Source organism: Chlorocebus sabaeus, chromosome 20 (genome assembly GCF_047675955.1).
Source record: "Chlorocebus sabaeus isolate Y175 chromosome 20, mChlSab1.0.hap1, whole genome shotgun sequence".
NCBI classification, from domain to species: domain Eukaryota; kingdom Metazoa; phylum Chordata; class Mammalia; order Primates; family Cercopithecidae; genus Chlorocebus; species Chlorocebus sabaeus.
In genome coordinates this window covers 52,334,548-52,356,758 of record NC_132923.1, presented here as the reverse complement: position 1 = coordinate 52,356,758, position 22,211 = coordinate 52,334,548, and the positions used below count along the sequence as shown (strand labels likewise).

The 22,211-nt window shown below is 35.9% G+C and overlaps 1 protein-coding gene across 1 annotated transcript in view; it reads left to right on the top strand.

Annotated features, from left to right (window-relative positions):
• Positions 1–22,211, top strand: part of SPATA1 (spermatogenesis associated 1) — a 60,181-nt gene that overhangs the window by 4,872 nt on the left and 33,098 nt on the right. Inside the window, exons 2-7 of the mRNA XM_007978128.3 lie at positions 4,896–5,066; positions 9,386–9,492; positions 11,208–11,325; positions 14,535–14,588; positions 14,684–14,915; positions 22,012–22,126. Coding sequence (XP_007976319.3) covers positions 4,965–5,066; positions 9,386–9,492; positions 11,208–11,325; positions 14,535–14,588; positions 14,684–14,915; positions 22,012–22,126 — 728 coding nt within the window. The 5' untranslated portion in view covers positions 4,896–4,964. The remainder of the gene's footprint in view (positions 1–4,895; positions 5,067–9,385; positions 9,493–11,207; positions 11,326–14,534; positions 14,589–14,683; positions 14,916–22,011; positions 22,127–22,211) is intronic.

Here is a 22,211-nt window from a genome sequence, read left to right as displayed (position 1 = left end):
TGATGTGATTTTCACACGTTGTATGCCTGTATCAAAATATTTCATGTACCCATAAATATATACACCTACTACATGCCCACAAAAATTACAAAGTAAAAGAAACCTAACTCTATAATTCCTTTTCCAACATAGATTCTAACCCTATATCATTCTGTTACTCTCTGGGAGACCCTCCCCCACTCTAAAATGTCCTTATATATCCTGAGAAGGTTTCAAATCAAGACAAGTCTGCCATTTTGTCTACATTAGGACCTGTCTAGAAAACAAACCTCATTCCTCAATTGGTTCCACAAGTCTAACTACTATAAATGCTTGTGGATTCTGGAGTGCCCTCAGGCATTTCAGGCTTTTTTTCTTTTTTCTTTTTTTTGAGATGGAGTTTTACTGTTGTTGCCCAGGCTAGAGTGCAATGGCGTGATCTCAGCTCACCACAACCTCTGCCTCCTGGGTTCAAGCAAGTTTCCTACCTCAGCCTCCCGAGTAGCTGGGATTACAGGCATGCACCACTATGCCCGACTAATTTTGTGTTTTTACCAGAGACGGAGTTCACCATGTGGGTCAGGCTGGTCTCAAACTCCTGACCTCAGGTGATCCACCCGCCTCAGCCTCCCAAAGTGCTGGGATTATAGGCGTGAGGCGTGAGCGACCGCACCCGGCCTCATTTCAGGCATTTTAATCTATTTACCTAAGACAGGTTACCCTTTAAATTGATTAGAATTTTATTTACAGCTTAACCAGGAACCAAATAAAGCAGAACTCCCAGGACATATACATAACCTGAATCTATCCTGATCAGATAGACTTCATGCCTTGGTGATTTAAGAATCAGGAACTATGTGAAAAAATACTCCCATCATCTGTCATAAAGTTAACTGTATTTTGATTTTTTTATTCCAGAATGTAAGTTTCCCTTTCACTTGTTGCATTCCCTGAGCAATCAAGTAATCAAAACATTTTAGAGCTGCAAAGGATTTTGAAGAGTTCAAGTCACTTACCACTAAGAAACTGACACTTGGACCAGTGAATGGTTTTATAGGTTATAAGGGACCAGAAATCTGCTTTTCTGGCTCCCAATCAATCTGATTACCTTGTGTGAGATTCTACTTTATTGATATATTTAAACATAGCCCATGTCAGCATTTAGGATTTTCCAAAGTACATCGAGCAATCTTTGTATGCCATATTATCAAATCAAACAGGAAATAAAAATTACTAGAATCCTTATTTCTAGAAACTGAATAAGTATCAGAAGTTCTTAAGCTTGATTTTCAGCTCTGCTACTGACACTGAAAATCATTTTGGAAAAGTGCAGAGAAAACATGATGGGTAGATATTTTGAAAGGAGGGACTAGATCAGAGATGGCAGATAGGTTATACATCCACCAAGAGTTACTCCTTCTTAAACTCATAGTTGACTGTGGTAATTCGATTCTGTACTATTTCCTACTGAGATGTAGCCTTGGGATCCTACTTAGTAATTCACTTCTAGATAGTCAGTACCAGTTGATGGGAATTAGCATGCAAGATAAAATTGATTTTCCATTCCTGGCACTAGAGTTGTAAAGCAAAATTATGCAGTAAATGAAAGATTAGACAGGAACTTAATAGTAACTTTATTTTTGGTTATTGAGATATCAGTCTCCTTTCATTTGAATTGTTGGCATCGGTTTGTTCATTAGCTAATTAGTAACAGGTAAAAAATGTGAAAATCCCACATATTATACGTTAGGATTTAGTATATGATTTGGTTAGGATCAACTACAAATTCTGAACATGCCTAAAGTTTTTTTTGTTTTGTTTTGTTTTGTTTTTTTGTTACAGAGTTTCGCTCTTGTTGCCCAGGCTAGAGTGCAATGGTGCAATCTTGGCTCATGCAACCTCTGTCTCCCGGGTTCAAGCGATTCTCCTGCCTCAGTCTCTGGAGTAGCTGAGATTACAGACATGCACCACCATGCTCAGCTAATTTTGTATTTTTAGTAGAGATGGGGTTTCTCCATGTTGGTCAGGCTGGTCTCGAACTCCCGACCACAGGTGATCTGCCTGCCTCGGCCTCCCAAAGTACTGGGATTACAGGCGTGAGCCACCGCGCCAGTCAAGCATGCCTAAAGTTTTAATTAGCCTCTCGTAGTTTCAATAGCAAAGGCTTACTCAAGTTAGCACAAGCAATGAGGAGATTATTGTAAAGATCAACGTAGAGCAGCAGTGGAGGCACATATCCCTTGTAAATCCCAAAACAGAAACTGTCACGCTAATAAGCCAAACTGGAAGTAGATCCAAGGCTAGATACTTCAGCCCCAAGACTTCTTGATTCCTCTCTAGTGCTTAGTTATAAACATGAATCAGCTATGTTACTTCCTCAGTTTACTTCTCACTACCAGTTAACTTAGTCATATTTTCTATGCTTTATCTTTTTTTATCTCTTTATAGATAAGTATAGCTTTCCCGTAACATAGGCTTGCCTCATGGCTATGATGCTATGATACTGCCTCATGACTTTTCTGTATTCTTTTTTTTTTTTTTGAGATGGAGTCACTCTGTCGCCCAGGTTAGAGTGCAATAGCACGATCTTGGCTCACTGCAACCTCCCCTGGTTCAAGCAATTCCCCTGCCTCAGCCTCTGGAGTAGATGGGATTACAGGCGCATGCCACCACACCCAGCTAATTTTTTTTTTTTTTTTTTTTGGATTTTTAGTAGAGACGGGGTTTCACCATGTTGGCCAGACTGGTCTCAAACTCCTGACCTCAGGCAATCCGCCCCTCTCGGCCTCCCAAAGTGCTGGGATTATAGGCATGAGCCACGGCACCCGGCTCTCTTTTCTATATTCTTGTTAGTAATGTCTACTAACGCTTGAATCTTGAGCTCTTTTCCCAGGTCTAATTCCCAAGGGCTCATCTGTTTACATCAGAACATTTTGTTTGTTTCTGGTTAGCCTAGGATTTGGTCTCCAGCAATGATCGCATCAGAAATGATAAAGGGAGTTCTTAAAATCCCAAACATGGCTTCTTTGCCATTACTTTAGAAGGGATACTGTAGGTTGAGTATCCCTTATCCAAAACGTTTGGTGTCAGAAATGTTTCAGATTTCAGAGTTTTTCAAATTTTGGGGTATTTGCATTATATCGGTTAAACAATCCTAATCCAAAATCCAAAATGCTCCAATGAGCATTTCTTTGGAGCATCATGTCAGCATTCAAAAAGTTTCAGATTTTTGAGCATTCCAGATTTCAGATTTTAAAATTACGGATACTCAACCTGTATAGTGGGGTCCTGTATAGGTTTACCTCAGGACAACAATAAAGCAGGTCTTGACTGATCTATCTTGAGTTTGTTTAATTAAAAATTTGTTCTGGGATGGGCACATTGGTGGCTCAGGCCCGTAATCCCAGCACTTCCGGAGGCCGAGACGGGCAGATCACTTGAGGTCAGGAGTTCGAGACCTGCCTGGCCAACATGGTGAAAACCTGTCTCTATTAAAAATACAGAAATTAACTGAAAGTGGTGGCACACGACTGTCATCTCAGCTACTTGGGAGGGTAAGGCAGGAGAATCACTTGAACCTGGGAGGCAGAGGCTGCAGTGAGCCAAGACTGCGCCACTGCACTCCAGCCTGGGTGACACAGGGAGACTCTGTCTCAAAAAAAAAGAAAAAAAAAATTGTTCTGAATTAAAATATCAAATTTTAATATGTAACAAATTAAAACTTTTAGCCTACTAACTTGCATACCAGTGAATCAATGAATGTCCTTATGCTATAATTATTATAGATTATTAACTAATTATTATCTAATAATGAAGTGACCATATATGTATCTGAGTCATCTTTCACTTAGGTTCATAATAGAGGCTAATATTAATACAGTGGCATACAGAGTTTTGTATAGATATATAAATACTTTCTTAAAGTACTAATGTGTACTTAAAATAGCGTTTGACATGGTCAAAATGATAAATCACATTCTAAGTTTTAATTATTATAAGAAATATGGAAAGTAATATGTAAAACTAATTTAAGGAGATGCTATATTTCAGGAGATAATCTTTTAATTTTGATACCATTAAAACAATTAGTGGTACTTGTTAGGGTTTTGTAGAGCTACGATCAGTACCAGATCAGAGGAATTTTAAGTTTTGTTGGAGATAAATCCTTATTTTAACATAAATCGAGGAAGAGCAATGCTTTGAAATCTAGAAAAGCTTCAGCTCTTGTGTTGATATGATTAGTGTATCCTTAAGGATTATCCTGCTTTGATAATTCCTTTTAGAGTAATAATTCAGCTACCTTATTTTTTATTTTTTCTTATATACATTATATATTTTTAATTGTATCATATTCTTGTAAACTGCCATAAATCCTGAGGAAAAACACAGGGAATAATACACAAATGAAGCCTGATATATTTAAAGACTGGCATTTTCACCTGGAATGATTGTTCATGTTTTTTATTATTGAGGCATCAAAACCCAGGAAGAAATGTATATGGTAAAACAGTTTTCATCATTCTATAGCCATTTTAACTAGCCCAGAGGCTAATTAAAACTTTAGGCATGCTTAGAATTTGTCGTTGATCGTAACCAAGTATCATAAATTCTGTCTTTCTACTTCCAAATGTGTATTTCTACTTCATGTAAAATGCTATCTATTTAACCTTAATTTTTGACCAAGAAAAGATGAATTCTTTAGAATAGTAAAGTATGTCCTGGTCACAAGTCCATTATAGTGTAATTTGTCACGTTACTTAATTGTATAGATTTATACTCATTTCATTACACAGTCCTATTTACTAGTAATATGTCCTTTTGAGTTAGAATAATAAAGATTATATATATTTCTAAGTTTTCATTTTTAGTTTATTTAATGTTTTTGTGTTTTCCTTTTTATTTCTTGAACAAATCAGAGACCAGAAATGAGTGGAATGCTATCTTAAGCCAAAAAACTATTACAATTTTTATTTAATACTACTTAAATGAAGAAAGATAAAAAAAGAAACAAAATTCAAATTGATAATTATCCCATTCAGACATTAGTAAATATGTCGCTCAATCCAAGTCGACCTTCCTCATCAGAGGTAAGAAAATCTTTTTATGCTAAAATATAAGAAAGACCTGCTTATCATTGTTTTTGAAAAGTTTTATAAAAGCAAAAACATAAATTATATAAAGTATTAGTTATTGACTCCACCATGATGCCAACTTCATATATCCCATTGCCTGGTTACGCTTCTCGTGTCGCTGGCTCACTTCCTCTACCCCAACCATGTTGGGATCCCCAATGCATTGATTCTATCACCTTTTTTACTATTTCTCAATTGTATGATTGAAGGTGGTACCCTCCATATCTAGCTTAAGTTCCATAGAGCAGTCATGATCACTCCTTTGCACATACTTTTGACTCCTTGCCCCTCTGTCACTTCTTTGTGCTGCTTGGCAAAACAACAAACATGGTTAATGCATTTCTCCACCTGTTCTGTACCTACACCTGAGCAGCTGAACATGGCTAGACAAAAAAAATGTATACCATCATAAGTACCATTCTCACTTTAAATTCATGACCATGAATTTCAAATGGAATCTTTTCTGGTGGGCAGTCTTACTGTCTGCGACTCATTAATTCACTCTTTCACTCTTCTGAACAAGTATGTCATACCATCTCAGACCCCCAATACCTTCTATTTTCTCTTAAACCAAGTGCAATCAAGATTTCATCTCAATTATTCCACCAAAACTGTTCTCATTAAATTCACCCTTTCATTACTAAATCTGTTGGTTAATTCTTATCCTAAACATTCTTGATCTATATGTGCACAATAGCTGACACCATTAATCACTTTCTCTTCCTTGACATAGGCTTCACTAGGCTTCTAGCATACATATTATGTTTGTTTTCTTCTTACCTCCCTGGTTGTTCAATCTCAGTCATCTTTACTGGGTCTTCATCTTCCTCCTGACCTCTTAATTTGTGAATACATCAGGGTTCAGCTCTTTTATGTTTGTTTTCTTCTTACCTCCCTGGTTGTTCATTCTCAGTCATCTTTACTGGGCCTTCATCTTCTTACTGACCTCTTAATTTTGGAATACATCAGGGTTCAGCTCTTTGTTCTCTTCTCTGCCTACACTCATTCCTTGGTGATCTCATCTAGTCTAATAGATTTAAATACCAACTTTATGCCAAGGATTTCCAAATTTATAGCCTTATCTCAGTCCTCTTTCCCAAATTCCAGATTCACATAGGCCTATATTCAACTGACTAACTGACATCTCCACTTGGATGGCCAATAGATATCTCATCTTAATATGTCTGAAACTGGATTTTTTTTCCCTTCCCTAAAACTTGCACTACCCATGACTTTTGCCATTTCAGATACTGAAAGGTCAAATCTGTCCTTTCGGTATCTGAGGCCAAATGCCTTGGAGTCATACTTGATTCTTCTTGCATACTTGAGTCTTCTACTTGACTCTTCTTTCAAACTCCACTTCCAGTAGATTGACTCTGACTCTTCTACTTGACTCTTAAACTCCACTTCCAATTGATTGACTCTAACTTTTAAATACATACAAAATCTGACTGCTTTTTAATAACCTTTACTGCTAGCACATGAGTCACCATTGTCTCACACTCTAATTATTCCAGTAGCTTCATAACAAGTTCCCTTTTCTTGCCTCTTATAGTCTGTTCTAGCTATGATCCCTATCACTCAACTAATTAAGTAAAGCATTATGTATATCCTGATATAATGCAATATAAAATACAGGACACCACTTATAAAATATTATTGCCCCTGTGTCACTTGAAGGCTGGATAGTTAACTGTTTACAAGAGAGAAGAGAGGTTGGAGAAACAAGTTAAATGACACCTTAGAGATAATAAAGTATATTCAGAATGTAGAACATTCTGTAAGACAACTGGCTCAGTATCTTTTAAAAAGTCAATGCCATGTTAAAAATAAAAAGCAAAAAATAGGTTTGGGAGCTCTTCAAGATGAAAGTTTTAAAAGACGTAACAACCAAATGCATTGTGTGATCCTTGTTTGAATTCCAGGTTAAGAAAATATTTCGAGGACAATTGGGAAAATTTAAATATGGACTGGATATTAATTGACATTAAGGAATTTTAATTTTTTAGATGTGAAAATGAAACTGTGATTATGTTACAGAGGTCCTTATTTTTAGAATATGGATGCCAAATAATTTAGGGATATAGTGTCGTGATGTCTGATTTACTTTGAATATTTTATTCGGAGAGAGAGAATTACTCTATTTATATGTATGTTTAAAATTTTTCCTATTAAATAAAAATATATGTCAGATCTTAATGTTTCTCTTAAAACCATGCATTAGCTTCCCATTTTATAGGTGAAAATGGCTCAGAAGGCGCTGTATATTTCCCCTCTACCTCCTTATTTTTCGGAACTTATCTTCTACTACTATCTCCCCTACTCTCTCTGCTTCAATCATACTGATATGCTCTCACCTTAATACCTTTATTTTATCTCTTTCTGAAACTCTTTCCCTCTAGATCTTCACTTGGCTAATTCCTTCTTTTCCCTTAGGTCTTTACTCCGATCTCACCTCTTCCATGAGACCTGCCTTGAATATTTAAAACTGAAAACTTCTCCATTCCATATCTTCCCATTCTTCTTTACCCCGCCCTACTTATTTTTTCCCAGTAGCTACCACTTTATAATATCTATATTATCTATTAGTGTTTTGTTTATTGTTTTTTAATTAAAAAAAATTTTTTTTAATTTTACTTCTTAGAAGTCAGTATTTATTGTTTATTGGCTATATTTCTCACAAAACCAGGACTAGTCTGAGGCAAATGAGGTACTTGCCATAGATGAAAACTTTAAGGGGCTACCAAAAAATTGTTTTAGTAAAATTAATGCAAAATAAATCCATGATGAACAAGATACCATTATTTTAAATAAGAGACAGAATCCAACAGTGCTATCCCTAATCATTTTGAAACCTGGGGCAAAAGAAAAAGTATGTGCCCCCATATATATGTGTGTGTATATATATATACACCTTGTAATGTATTTTTAAAATAGCTAATGGTTTTAATGAAAATATTATTGATGAGCAGCTTCCATTAAAGCCAGGAAAGTAAGATTATAATAAATCAGGGTGACAGTGTAAATAGAATATTTAACCTTAAAATAATATTGTCAGATTTAATATGTACTTTAAAATTTTTTAATATTTTTTCAACTACTTTATTGTTCTGGAAAAAAACATTAAAATGTATTTTTTAAGAAACATGTATATAAATATTTAGTTCAAGAGAGAGTTTCCCCCTGTAAAATATTAATATATTTATATAAAGATAAGTTCATATTTACTTCAAATTTCTTAAGGTTTTGCAAATATTCAATAGTATAGCGAGGGGATAATCTTTTAAGTGCTCTAGTGTTCAAAATGCAACATACAGAAAACTTCACTATCAGATCTATACAAACATTTTAAATTTTTAATTAATATTTCATCATCAAAAGCATAGAAGTAATTTTCTTGATTTATAAAAACAACTTTAAGAAAAGCTTATGCTCAAGAACCATTTTTATCTCCTATGAAATTACTAATATTAACAGTAGGCCATATTCAAACTTTTAAAGGGTTCTCAGATATTTAATATTGCATTCAAGAATATTCATTTAAATGCTTTGACTTTTAATATGCAGGGAGTATCAAACTTCATTTGATTAAAAGATAAGACTATATTTGCAATCGCTCTGTTTCTGTTTGGGTTATATAAATATTTTTCTAAATAGAAGGATTCTAATGAAGGGCATAACAAAACATCAGTGGAAAAGTGGATAGTTACATAGAAGCACAGACACACAGACATGCCCGATGTAAGAACAATCATTCCTTTCTCATTGGTCAGGAATAGGTTCTTCCTGGAATTCTGGGGAATAAGTACATTCCCCAAACCACAGTATTAAACCTTTTGCACGTGCTGAGGGCTAGCAATCATCAGAACTGTAATAGGGAGAAAATATACAAAGGATAAAGATTCCACAAGTTCACCCCAGTGGAACTGAGTAGGTGGGGAGTGAGGTGAGGTAAAGGTTGATGTTAAGAAAACTAGTCTTGGTGCCCTAGGATTCTTACTGCAGACCACAGAAAAAACACCATATGCCAAAGATGTTGAGATAATCTCATAGCCACATCTATAACATTGTTGCCAAGGGAAAATGTACTCCAAATGCCAAGTGGCCAACTTAAGAACAAATTTTTAGTTCATTTTGTTTTTTGTTTGTTCAGAGGGATGTATGTATTCCATTTTTTTCTGTTGTATTTATTAAACTTAATTCTATAGAACATCAGTTGATTTTTTTTTTTACTTTAAAAGTATTTTAACTGATGTTCTTCTCAATTTATTCAGTTGGTGGAACTTCATGTTTTTTATGTCCCTGAAGGATCATGGAACTATAAGCTAAATACCATTTCAACAGAAGTTGTTAACAAATTCATTTCAGCTGGATTTCTAAGGCAAGTGTTGTGTAGTCATGTAACAATATGCCTGAAAGAAGAATCTTTCTTTCTTCAGAGAAAAATGCTTTTTGGAAATTTAAAAAGTATAAGTGAAAAATATTTTGTCCATGTGATAGATCCATTTCCTAACTTAATACTCTCAATATGTAGTGCTATGTAACAATTAAATCAATTGTGTAAGAATAGCTCACTTGGCCATAATACTACCACCCAGAAAACAGTATATAACCTGTGTATTATTATGGTCATACACAAAGTGAATTAAGAGAGAAGTTATCTAAAATTAAAAATCTACTAAACTACTCAGGAGGCTAAAGTGGGAGGATTGCTTTGAGGCCCAGAAGTCAAGGCTGCAGTGAGCCATGACTGCACCACTGCACTCCGGTCTGGGCAACAGAGTGAGACTCTGCCAAAAAAAAAAAAAGAGAGAGAGAGAGGGAGAGAGGGAAAGAGAAGGAGGAAGGAAGGAAGGGAGGGAGGGAAGGAAGGAAGGAAGGAAGGAAGGAAGGAAGGAAGGAAGGAAGGAAGGAAGGAAGGAAGGAAGGACTGCTGAAGATCTGAGAATAGTAGTTAAAGCAATATATCTACAATGCCTCTTTCTCTGAACTGTTTAAAAATATAAACAAAGAACGTGTTTATATGTATGTAGATGTGTATTTTCACATTCACAAAAAGACACATAACAGTATGTGATCTGACTGCCTATTGTTACCCCTTTAGCACACCTCTCTTCCTAATCTTCATCATCACTTTCTTCAACCACATCAGCCTCCTTTCTGTTCTGTAACACATAGCCCTACCTCAGGACGCTTGTACTTTCTGTTCCTTTTGTCTAGAATGAGTTTTCTGCCCTAACCATATGCTCTCCCATTTCCTTCAGGTCTTTACTCACATATTACCTTTTTGTGTGGATATTCTCTAATCACTATATTTTAAATCATTTGTACAGTCCCTTTCTCCCTTCCCTGCCTTATTTTTCTCTGTAGTACTTAGTAGTGTCTTATGGGTTACATTTTTTTACTTATTTACTTCATTAATTTTTCTATCCCACCACTAGATTATAAAGTCCATGAGGGCAGAGATTTTTGTTTTGTTGACTGCCATATTCCCATCCCTTGGAACAATGTCTGACACATAATAGATGCTCAACAAATATATGTTGATTGAATGAATTATCTAATATTTCTCATAAGGTCCTAGAAAAACAAGAGCTCAGATGATAGATAAGTGATGGCTTTAAATTTTAGATATTCAGGAGCAAAGTATCCCTAATAAACAAAGATGTGGAATCTGGCAATGTTAGATTATTTTAAAAAGTTTTAAGCACTAGCTACTGCTACCAAACTTCCAAAATAAATATCTGTGGCCAAATCACTCATTAATGTATGTATAAAGGTACATCTATTCCACAGCAAATTTTAACAATAAAATTTGGAAGTAGATTTCTGAGAGACAGTCATTTTCCTTTTCAGTACAAAACATTTATAAACAGTGTTTATTTGCATAATTTTAAAGGCAGACTTCTAATTATTTATTTTAAGAGATATTTATGGAAGACCTACAAAATGCCAGCAGTGTAGAAACATGTTAAGCTATATCTGACACATTAAATCAACCTTTGTGTTTGAGATAGCTGACTAAAGTTATTGAATCATTAGTATATCCAAAATCTATTTCATTTTATATTATAAGGCAATTTTATAATATTTCAGAGTATCTCCTCAACTTACTTTACGAGCCCTGAGGGAGCGTCTTGGTGAATTCCTGGGTGAAGATGCTATTGCAGAAAAATTTTTATTTCTGAAATGCATTGGAAATAATTTAGCTGTGGTAAGTTTTCTTTTTTTTCTTTCTTATTGAGAAAGACCATACCTTCTCAAATTATATTTCTTAACTACTTATCAACTCAGCTTCTTAAGATATTATTAGATATGTAATGTCAATCAAAACAAAATGGAAATATCATTAAACATACAGATCAACAAAGATAGGTTGCATAGGCATGTTATTGGGCGTGAAAATGATGGGTTTTCTATGTGTGAATTTCCTTGCAAAGCAGAGAAATACCAGTTTAAAATGTGATCATATAAGTTCTTAAATTTAAATGAAAGTTTTTAAGTGTTTTAAGCAAGTACTTGAGTTCTGGAAAAAAAAAAATGGGATTCTCATTGCTTGCGCCACAACTAGACTCATTTGATGTGAAAATGATATGGCTCCAACATATTTTTTTGGTGTCAACGGTTTTTTATTTTTATTTTTATTTTTATTTGTTTTAGATGGAGTCTTGCTCTGTTGCCCTGGCTAGAGTGTTGTGGTGCAATCTTGGCTCAATGCAACCTCCACCTCCCAGATTCAAGCAATTCTCCTGCCTCCCGAGTAGCTGGGATTACAGGCGCGTGACACCACACCCAGCTAAGTTTTGTATTTTTAGTAGAGACAGAGTTTCACCATGTTGACCAGGCTGGTCTCGAACTCCTGACTTCAGGTGATCTGCCTGCCTCAGCTTCCCAAAGTGCTGGGATTACAAGTGTGAGCCACCATCCCTGACTAGTGTCAACTATTATTTACTGAACACTCTTATTTGTAGTTTCTATGACTTAGTGGGCAGAATACTCTAAGTAGAAAGTATTCCTAGCTTAAGTTTCAAATCTAACAAGCCATCAGATCTCAAAGTTTCTGGTCTCTCATATCTATATAAATTTTATTTCCTTAAGATTTTCTATATTTAAACTCTTTAAAATGCAGCATATTCTTATTTCACTCTCATTAACAGATTATATCATTATTATGTGTTTATGTGAATATTTGCTTAACATCTAACTCTACCATTAGATTATAGTTCCTTGTGGGGAGGGACTTCGTTTTATTCACCATTGTATTTATAACCAGTGCCTAACAAGGTGCTTTGCACTAGAGGTGTTTAATGTTCACTGAACAAATTAAATCATGAATGATAATGGAAAAAATAGGCATTTTCTTCCAAAGTACTACTATAATTTGCTGTGTGAGATTCTTGGGATCAGTAGCTAAATTTGAAGAGGTTTTGGTCATCAGAATTCTATTTAGTATAACTTTTGGCATATTAATATTAATTTACTGATCAGTAAGTTAGCTTTCCTCAAACAGGGAAGAAAATTAACAATTCTCATAATTTTTTGTTCTTTTTCATGATATGTATATGTACAAAATATCAATCATAGAATCCCAGATTGGAAGGGACTTTCTAAGTAATTGACGTCAATTTCTAAAATCCTTGTAATATTTTATTATTTTAAACAAATATTTATTAATGTTTTTCTATATACAAAACTAGAAAAGAACTAGATATAGATCTTGCCCTCAGAGTGCTCAGTGTAGTGATGAAGATTAAAATGCATAAAATAAATAAATAAAATATCATATTTTATATATTCAGAAGAAAAGGAGATTACTTCCAGCAGGGGAAGAGGGGAGGTAGAAAACTTTGAGGAAGAAGCAATATTTCAGTTTGGATCCTAAAAGAAAAATATTTGTTCTTGCAAAGATGAAGGGTGAGAAAAGCTTTCTGAACAGAGAAAACAGGATAAGCACAGAAGTAGAAATGCAGACAACTCAGAAATAATAAATGGTACTGTTTTTAGTGGAGCATTGACTACATGAAAGGAAATAGTGGGATGCAAGTTATAAAGTCATTTGTTGAAGTTCTCAAATGCCAGATTTGTAGTTTGGATTATTTCTTGAAACCATGAAGTTTTTGACTAAGAGTGACATGATCAGAACCTCAGTAAAATTAACTGGGCCTCACTGAGAAAGATGGATTGAAGTGAGGAGGCAAGAATTTCAGTAAGAAAGTTGTACAGTGGTTCAGGCAAGAGATAATGAGGGCCTAAGGAACAAGCTGCCTCTCAAATTTCATCTATGGCCATTTTCTCCTTGGTTTCATACTTCAGCTATAAAAATCTTCCTTTGGTCCTCAAATATGGCAGACTCATTTCTGATTTTTGGTCCTTGCACTTGCCTAGCAATCATTTCTCCCTAATTTTCAGATAGCTGGCTGTTTCTTTTCATAATTCAGGACTTAGCTCAAGTATTATCTTTTCTGAAAGGCCTTCCCTGACCAACTAGTTTTCAGACATTCTTTCTTCAAGTTACTCTTTATTACATCACTCTATTTTCTTTTCATAAAACACATATCACCATCCTAAATTGGGTTTATTTAGTTATTTAATATCTGCTTTCCCAAGTAGAACATAAGCTCCATGAAAGCAGAAATTTTGCCTTATTTATCATTGTATCCATACCATGTAGAACACTGCCTGACAGATAGTATGCCCTCAATATTTGTGTTTTGTTTTTGAGACAGAGTTTTCCTCTGTTGCCCAGTCTGGAGTGCAGTGGTGCACTCTCAGCTCACTGCAGCCTCCACCTCCCAGGTTCAAGCGATTCTTCTGCCTCAGCTTCCCGAGTAATTGGGGGAGCCACCACACCTGGCTGATTTTTGTATTTTTAGTAGAGATGGGGTTTCGCCATGTTGGCCAGGCTGGCCTCGAACTCCTGACCTCAAGTGATCTGCCCTCCTTGGCCTTCCAAAGTGCTGGGATTACAGGCGTGAGCCACCACGCCCAGTCCCCCAATATTTGTTAAATAAATAAATAAATAACAAATGAACTCTATGGGTTGAATATGTAGGAAATAAAGTTTACTAAGTTGGACTCTAGGGTCAGATCACCTGGTTTTGAATCCAAACCTGGAAATTTCCTAGGTATACAATCTTTACTGAGTGTAAAACACTTAGAATAGTGCCAGAGACATAGTAAGTCCATGTAAGTGATAGGCATAGTTATTATTAATAAATGACATAGAACTTCTATTATGTTTGGTACAGTGAATAAAAGTAACATTATATTCTTCATTTCTAGAATCTAGCAGTAGTTACTAGCTTTTAAATTTGATTTTTATATTTGCCACAAATACATGCCTTCTGCAAAAAAAGTAGAGGTAAAAATAATTGAAAAAAAATGTAGCAACAGTTTTAATTTTTTCTCATTACTTATTTCTAGGTGAAGGAAAAGCAAGAATCAGAACTGAAACTCAAATCATTTGCTCCTCCATATGTATGTAATGTGACATTTTAAACTTATGCTAATTTTTAACTTACAGCACTGCTTTTAATTACAAACTAACTTTTAAAATTTCCTATATGTTTTAGGCTCTTCAACCAGAATTATATTTGCTTCCTATAAAGGACCATTTAGGAAATGTTTATTCACCATCATCAACAGTTATTTTAGATGAGCGGCAGACTAATAATGGTGCTAATGAGGCTGATGGAACAATCCACAGACCAATTAGTATAACTTTGTTCAAGGAGGAACTTGGAAGAGATCCCAGTTTGTTAGAAAACACTTTGAAAGAGCTTCCTAACAAGAATCAGGAAGAAGGTGATTTTAAACTGGAATGGGAAAAAGAAAGAGGCTATTATAGTACATTTTAGCAGTAAGTCTGTAAGCAAACCCTGAGCAAACCTAGCCTTACAAATATAGGCAGTATAAAAAGAAAGCTACAATTCCACTTGGGGATTTCTAAAAAAATAATTTTGCCAGATGGGAGGAAAAGAAAACAATTTAAGTACTATGTTAAAATAAAAACAAAATCAAAATAGTTGCAGCACTTAAATGAACATTACCACCTTTACTTCTTTTTTAATAAAGTAGTTTTAGATAAAAGTAAAGCTACAGGGAAAGAGAAAGGAAAGATGACTGCATAAAACTTTAATATGACTCAGAGACCAGAAGGGTCAGGAAAACAATATCAAACCAACACAACAACAAAAACAAAACTTTAATGTTGGGGAACATATGTATTTCAAATAATGTTAAAATTTTTATCTGATTACACCTATCAATTTACTAATAATTTGATTCTTCAAAAGTGATAGGGGCCAGGAGTGGTGGCTTATACCTGTAATAAGCACTTTAGGAGGCCAAGGTGGGTGGATCACTTGAGCCCAGGAGTTTGAGACCAGCTTGGGCAACATGGCAAGACCCTGTCTCTATAAAAAATGCAAAAGTTAGCCAGGTCTGATGGCACATGCTTGTAGTCCCAGTTACTCAGGAGACTGAGGTGGGAGGATTGCTTAAGCCAGGGAGGGGGAGGTTGCAGTGAGCTGAGATCACACTATCAGCCTCCAGCCTGGGTGACAGAAAGAGACGCTGTCTCAAAAAAAAAAAAAAAAAAAAAAAAGGTAATTTAAAATGTTTACATAAAAATTAAACTCAGACTGGGCGTGGTGGCTCACTCCTGTAATCCCAGCACTTTGGGAGCCCAAGGCGGGCGGATCACGAGGTCAGGAGATCGAGACCATCCTGGGTAACATTGTGAAACCCCGTCTCTACTAAAAATACAAAAAATTTGCCGGGCATGGTGGCAGGTGCCTGTAGTCCCAGCTACTCAGGAGGCTGAGAAAGGAGAATGGCGTGAACCCAGGAGGCGGAGCTTGCAGTGAGCCGAGATAGCGCCACTACACTCTAGTCTGGGTGACAGAGCGAGACTCTGTCTCAAAAAAAAAAAAAAATTAAAATTAAAATTAAACTCACTGAGCATCTAACTGGTGTCAAGTAATAAACAGTAAATATTAAATGTGCCTAAGATGAAAGCAAGTACTAACTTTGGAACATTGTTGGGTTTAGCATAAATTTAGAATACAAGAAATGTAACTGATTAAGAACTGCTATATTCTACAGCTTTAATAGATGTCTTTAGTCAACATCTGGGGGATGCATTTCATTTGTAAATGTTTAGTATATCTGCTTTTCCTTCACAGTTTATTTTTTAATGTAATATGGTAAAAAAGTTAAAAGTTAAACTAATTTTTTTCCTATTGATTCTTAGACTATAGTCAACTTTATATGCTTTGAATGAGAGGACAGTGTGTTCAATTTTAAAAGTTCTAGAAACATCAGTAAGTATAAGGAAGAAAATAAGTATAAAGTATACTTTTACTAATAAATGTAAAGAAGAAAATAAAGACTGACAATAATTTTACTACTCAGAGATTACTACTACTTAGAATTCTGATGTATATTCTTCTGGTTATTTTTTAGTTCCTATATATAAATAATATGTGTTTTTATTTTTCAAAAATGAAGACACATAGACTCTTAAAGCCTCTTTTATTTTAAAATATAAACATTTCATATCAATAAATATAGATCTATGTCATTATAGAATTCCCTATGTCATAATTTACTTCCCCAACCCTTTATTAATGTTTCTGTTATCATGTATAGTGCAATGAGCAACATTTTTTTTTTCTTTTTGAGATGGAGTCTCGCTCTGTTGTCTAGGCTGGAGTGCAGTGGCACAGTCTCGGCTTGCTGCAACCTCTCACTCCCAGGTTCAAGCAAATCTTCTGCCTTAGCCTCCCTAGTACATGGGACTACAGGTGTGAACCAACATGTCCAGCTAATTTTTGCATTTTTATTAGAGATGGGGTTTCACCATGTTGGCCAGGGTGGTCTCAAACTCCTGACCTCAGGTAATCCACCCACCTTGGCCTCTCAAAGTGTTAGGATTACAGGCGTGAGCCACCGCTCCAGGCCAGAGCAACCCTTTTCTAAATGCAGTTTCGTGCATTTGTCCTATTATTATTTTTAGAAGTTTAACTGCTGTTTCTAAGGTAATGTAGTATTGTTGTCATTGTTCCTAGACCTTCCAACCTTGTGTGTTTTTCTCTGGTCACACTTCTTCCTTCTCCAGTAGAGATAACTACTGCTTTGATATTTGTGGTAATCGTTTTCTTGCTTTTCTTTTGCTTTCTGTATTTTGAAGCTCTGTTATTAGGTGCATGCATATTTAGGATTATTATGTCTTCTTGATAAATTGACCCCTATTTCATGTAATGTTTCTCTTTATCTCTGGTGGTAGTACTTATTTTGAATTATTTTCTTAACTTTAATTTGTGGTTTATCTTTTTACACTATGATTCTTTTGATCATAAGAATTCCTTGTAGTTTTACAACTGAGATATATATCCCTTGATAATATAGTTTAGTTATGTCTGTTTTGAATTTTATTTATGTATATCATTTTGAACTTGAGTAAGAGAAACTCAACATTGTAAGAGTCAACCATACCGTCACATGTAACACTATTTCTTTTCATTGTTGTGCTATTCCATTTTATATTCATACAATTTATTTACATTACAATTTATTCGTCTATTCTATGGCTGATGGACATTTGGTTTGTTTGCAGCTTGGGACTATTACAAATATCCTATTATGTACATTTTTGTACCCAAGTCCTAAATGTGCATGTGCAAGAGAATTGGCATTGTTTGTTGTTAATGTTCATGTACATGTACATGTTCAACTTCACTAAACATCCATGTGTTTTCCAAAGCGATAGTACCCAGCAGCAATGTCTAAAAGTTCCTATTGAACCATAATCTTGCCATTTTCTGTCTTCTTGTTTCTCTGCTCCACATTCTGGAAAAAATAAAGAATGAGGTAGTATAGATTTCTTCCAAATGCATTTTCAGTTATCCCAAAATATCATTCATTCCCTCCCCACTGATTTCAAATGGCACCTTTACCACACTATATATATAAATATATATATATATATACACTCATACCTATATTCTTATATATACAAGACCACTTTCAGACTTTATCCATCTTCTGAACTAGTACTGACATTAATATTTTTTATATATCTGGCAGGGTGATTTCCCATTCAATATTATTATTCTTTATTGTGAGGTTCAAAATTGGATATCATATGTGAAACTGCTTTGTATCTGTAAATCACCACACAAATAAATATAAATAATTTTTTCAATAGTTTTGGTTTGAACTTTTATTTCCTCTGTGGTTTGTCATTTTGTTGGAAAGAAATCCAGTTTTTAAAAATTTTTATAAATATTATAAACTCTTTGAGGACAAAGATTTATTGCTACTTACTCAGAGTCAAACACAGTGCCTAGACCACAGTCCTGAATAAATATTTGTTGAAAATTAATAACTGTCTTAACATATCAATGAGTAAATATGTAATCAATTACTGTGTTCTTAGACAGTAACTGTAATGGTACAAAAATGATAACAGATGCTATCCCTTCTGAAACATGACATTTTAGAGAAGAAATTTATAATAAATAATAAAGTTTGGGGAGAATGTAGGTAATATGTTTTTGTTTTTGTTTTTAGAGGGAGTCTCGCTCTGTTGCCAAGCTGGAGTGCAGTGATGCGATCTCAGCTCACTGCAACCTCCGCCTCCCAGGTTCTAGCAATTCTCCTGCCTCAGCCTCCTGATAGCTGGGATTACAGGTGCCTGCCACCACACCCAACTAATTTTTGTATGTTTAGTAGAGACGGGGTTTCTCCATGTTGGCTAGGCTGGTCTCAAACTCCTGACCTCAGGTGATCCGCCCGCCTTGGCCTCCCAAAGTGTTGGGATTACAGGCGTGAGCCACTGCGCCTGACTGAAGTCTAAACTTTTTTTTTTTTTGGAGACGGAGTCTCGCTCTGTCCCCTCAACTGGAGTGCAGTGGCACAATCTCGCCTCACTACAACTTCTGCCTCCTGGGTTCAAGCGATTCTCCTGCCTCGGCCTCCTGAGTAGCTGGGACTACAGGCACACGCCGCCACGCCTGGCTAATTTTTTTGTATTTTAGTAGAGACGGGGTTTCACCATGTTGACCAGGCCGGTCTTGAACTCCTGAGCTCAGGCAATCCACTGGCCTGGGACAGGCAGTCCGCCCATCTCGGCCTGCCAAAGTGCTAGGATTACAGGCGTGAGCCACCACACCTGGCTGAGCCTAACCTTAAGATGGCATAGAGAACTCTTCAAACCCAGGGCTACAGCGTATGGCCATGGAGATTGTTTAGTGCCTATCTCCAGAAGGCCTCCTTCTCATAGATCGTGATATGAATGAAGCTTTCAGGATTTACTTAATGTTGGGGTTAGTTCAGTAATTTTTTTCTATTATTATTAGTAGTAATACTACTGTTATAATAGTATGAGATTAGGAAAGGGAGGGAGAGAAGTACTATGAACTGGTACTTCTGGAGAGGTAGGTAGCGACTTGAGCTACAAGAGCCTTGCTTGCAAAGCTAAATAGTTTAGTAGGTAATGGGAAGCAATCTGAAGTTTTTAACTGAGTGGCATGATTGGATTTTAGTTCTAGAAAAACAACTTAGGTGACAAGATGGAAAATAGACTTAGGGACTAAGAAAATGGCAATGGGATATAAATCAGAACTTAAAGTCAAGAAACTTCTCAGGATTGGACAGTGTGCTAGGTGGTTTACGTGCATTATGCCATTTTAGAGATAAGGAAAGAGAAGTTAGAGAAATAACTTACCTAAAGTCATACATGTTATGGCCATGCCAGGGCTTGAGCTCTTGTGTGTCTGACTAAAGTCCATGCTTTATAACACTGTGCTAGAGTCATACTGAACTTTTCATTATGGATAAAAATGCTTCACACATTATTAGTATTCCGCTCCTTGCACATACCGTATTCTTTGCTTAAAATCCTCTTGCTCCCTTCTTTGCCACCAAATAGCTCATAGTTCAAAACTTAGTTTCACAGTTATCACTCCCTTTTCTGTGACTCTATCATATTTTAAACATATATTTGCTGGAGTTCTCAAAACACTGAGGTCTACATTATTGTTTCTTTTTATGGGTGGGTAGGGAGAGTTGTAGTTTACTATTAGCTTTTACACATTTGGTACGTCCATTTTTTATTCATTTTGCATTATATAGATTTTTTCTGTTTTTTTGTTTTGTTTTGTTTTGTTTTGTTTTTTGTTTGAGACAGGGTCTCTTTCCAGCCCAGGCTGGAGAGCATTGGCACAATCTCAGCTCACTGCAGTGTCTGCTTCCTGGATTCAAGCTATTCTCCTGCCTCAGCCTCCCAAGTAGCTGGGATTACAAGTGCATGCCACCACACCTGGCTAATTTTTGTATTTTTAGTAGACACAGGGTTTTACCATGTTGGTCAGGCTGATCTTGAACTCCTGACCTCAAGTGATCTACCTACCTCGGCCTCCCAAAGTCCTGGAATTACAGACGTGAGCTGCCACACCCAGCCTCTGTTTGTTGTTCTTAAGTGACAATTTCAATGCCAGGTGGGTAATAAATTGTAGCAGCCAAACAAAAACCAATATGGGCTCCAGATCGCACAATATTGTGGCAAGTCTTTTTTGTTTGTTTGTTTGTTTTGTTTTTGTTTTTGTTTGAGACAGGATCTTGCTCTGATGCCCAGGTTGGAGAGCAGCGGTGTGATCATGGCTCACTGTAGCCTCAACCTTCCAGGATCAAGACATCCTCCCACCCCAGTCTCCCAAGTAGCTGGGAACACAGGCATGCACCACCATGCCTGGCTAATTTATTTTTGTAGAGTTTTTTAAATTTTTGTAGAGATGTTGCTCAGGCTGGTCTTGAACTACTGGGCTCGAGATACCCTCCTGCCCAGCCTCCCACAGTGCTGGGTTTACAAGCATGAGCCACCATGCCCAGCAACAACCCTTGTAAAATGACTTTCAAATATTAACTTGGCTCACTTATTCTTTTCTGAATTAAAAAAATTGATTTCTCCAAGGGAAAAAAACTGCATTAATACTGCCAGGTTCATGGATCTTTTGTTTATATAGACCATGTAGAACATTAGTGTTAATATTTCAAAGATGGATGGTGTAGTTTTTCTGTATTGAGAAATGCTGTTAAAATGAAGGGAGATTTTATCAATGAAAATGTATGTGAAATAAAAATGACATTTTATGTTCTGTATTTATACCAGCATTTTCAAGAGAAGGTTCCTCAGAGCACTGTTTCAAAAACTGCTTTGGCAAATTGTTTGTAAAGACAATTAAGGCCGAACGCGGTGGCTCATGCCTGTAATTTCAGCACTTCGGGGGGCCAAAGTGGGCATATCACCTGAGGTCAGGAGTTCAAGACGAGCCTTGCCAATCTGGTGAAACCCTGTCTATACTAAAAATACAAAAATTCGCTGGGCGTGGTGGCACATGCCTGTAATCCCAGCTACTTGGGAGCCTGAGACAGGAGAATCACTCGGACCTGGGAGCTGCAGTGAACCAAGATTGCACCACTGCACTCCAGCCTGGGCGACAGAGCAAGTCTCTATCTAAAAAAAAAAAAAAAAAAAGACAATTAAATTTCAGGAAACCCCCATCTTACCTACCAGCTCTTGCAGACTTAGTTGTACACAGAGACAGACAAACCCTTCAATCGGAGTGAATGTGTGTGTAGGGGATTGTGTTGCTGTTTGATATTGCTTAATTCAACATTTCCCAAGCTGAATTAACCAAATAATTTCCTTTTCACATAAACTAATATTTCATGAAATTCACTTTGGAAACTGTTGACTTGTATCTATATAGGAAAGTACATGGGGATTCTGAAATCTAGGATAAGATTATAATGTATACATATAAAAACAAAAGTTTATTTTAGTATTTTCTTAACATTCTGAACTTTATTTGCCACGGATGACTATCAACATCAGCTGGGGGAAAAGCCACTGCGGAAAAAAGTCAGATTGCAAAAAATCAAATTAGAAATTCTGAGTTGCCAAGATCATTGGAAGATTCAAATAATGATTGCTTTGGCACCAAAAAAAGGTAATTAGTATAGATGCTGATTCCACATGCCATAATCTAAACAATAAGAAAAAGAGTAAGCTATTCAGAGTACTGTTATAAAGAC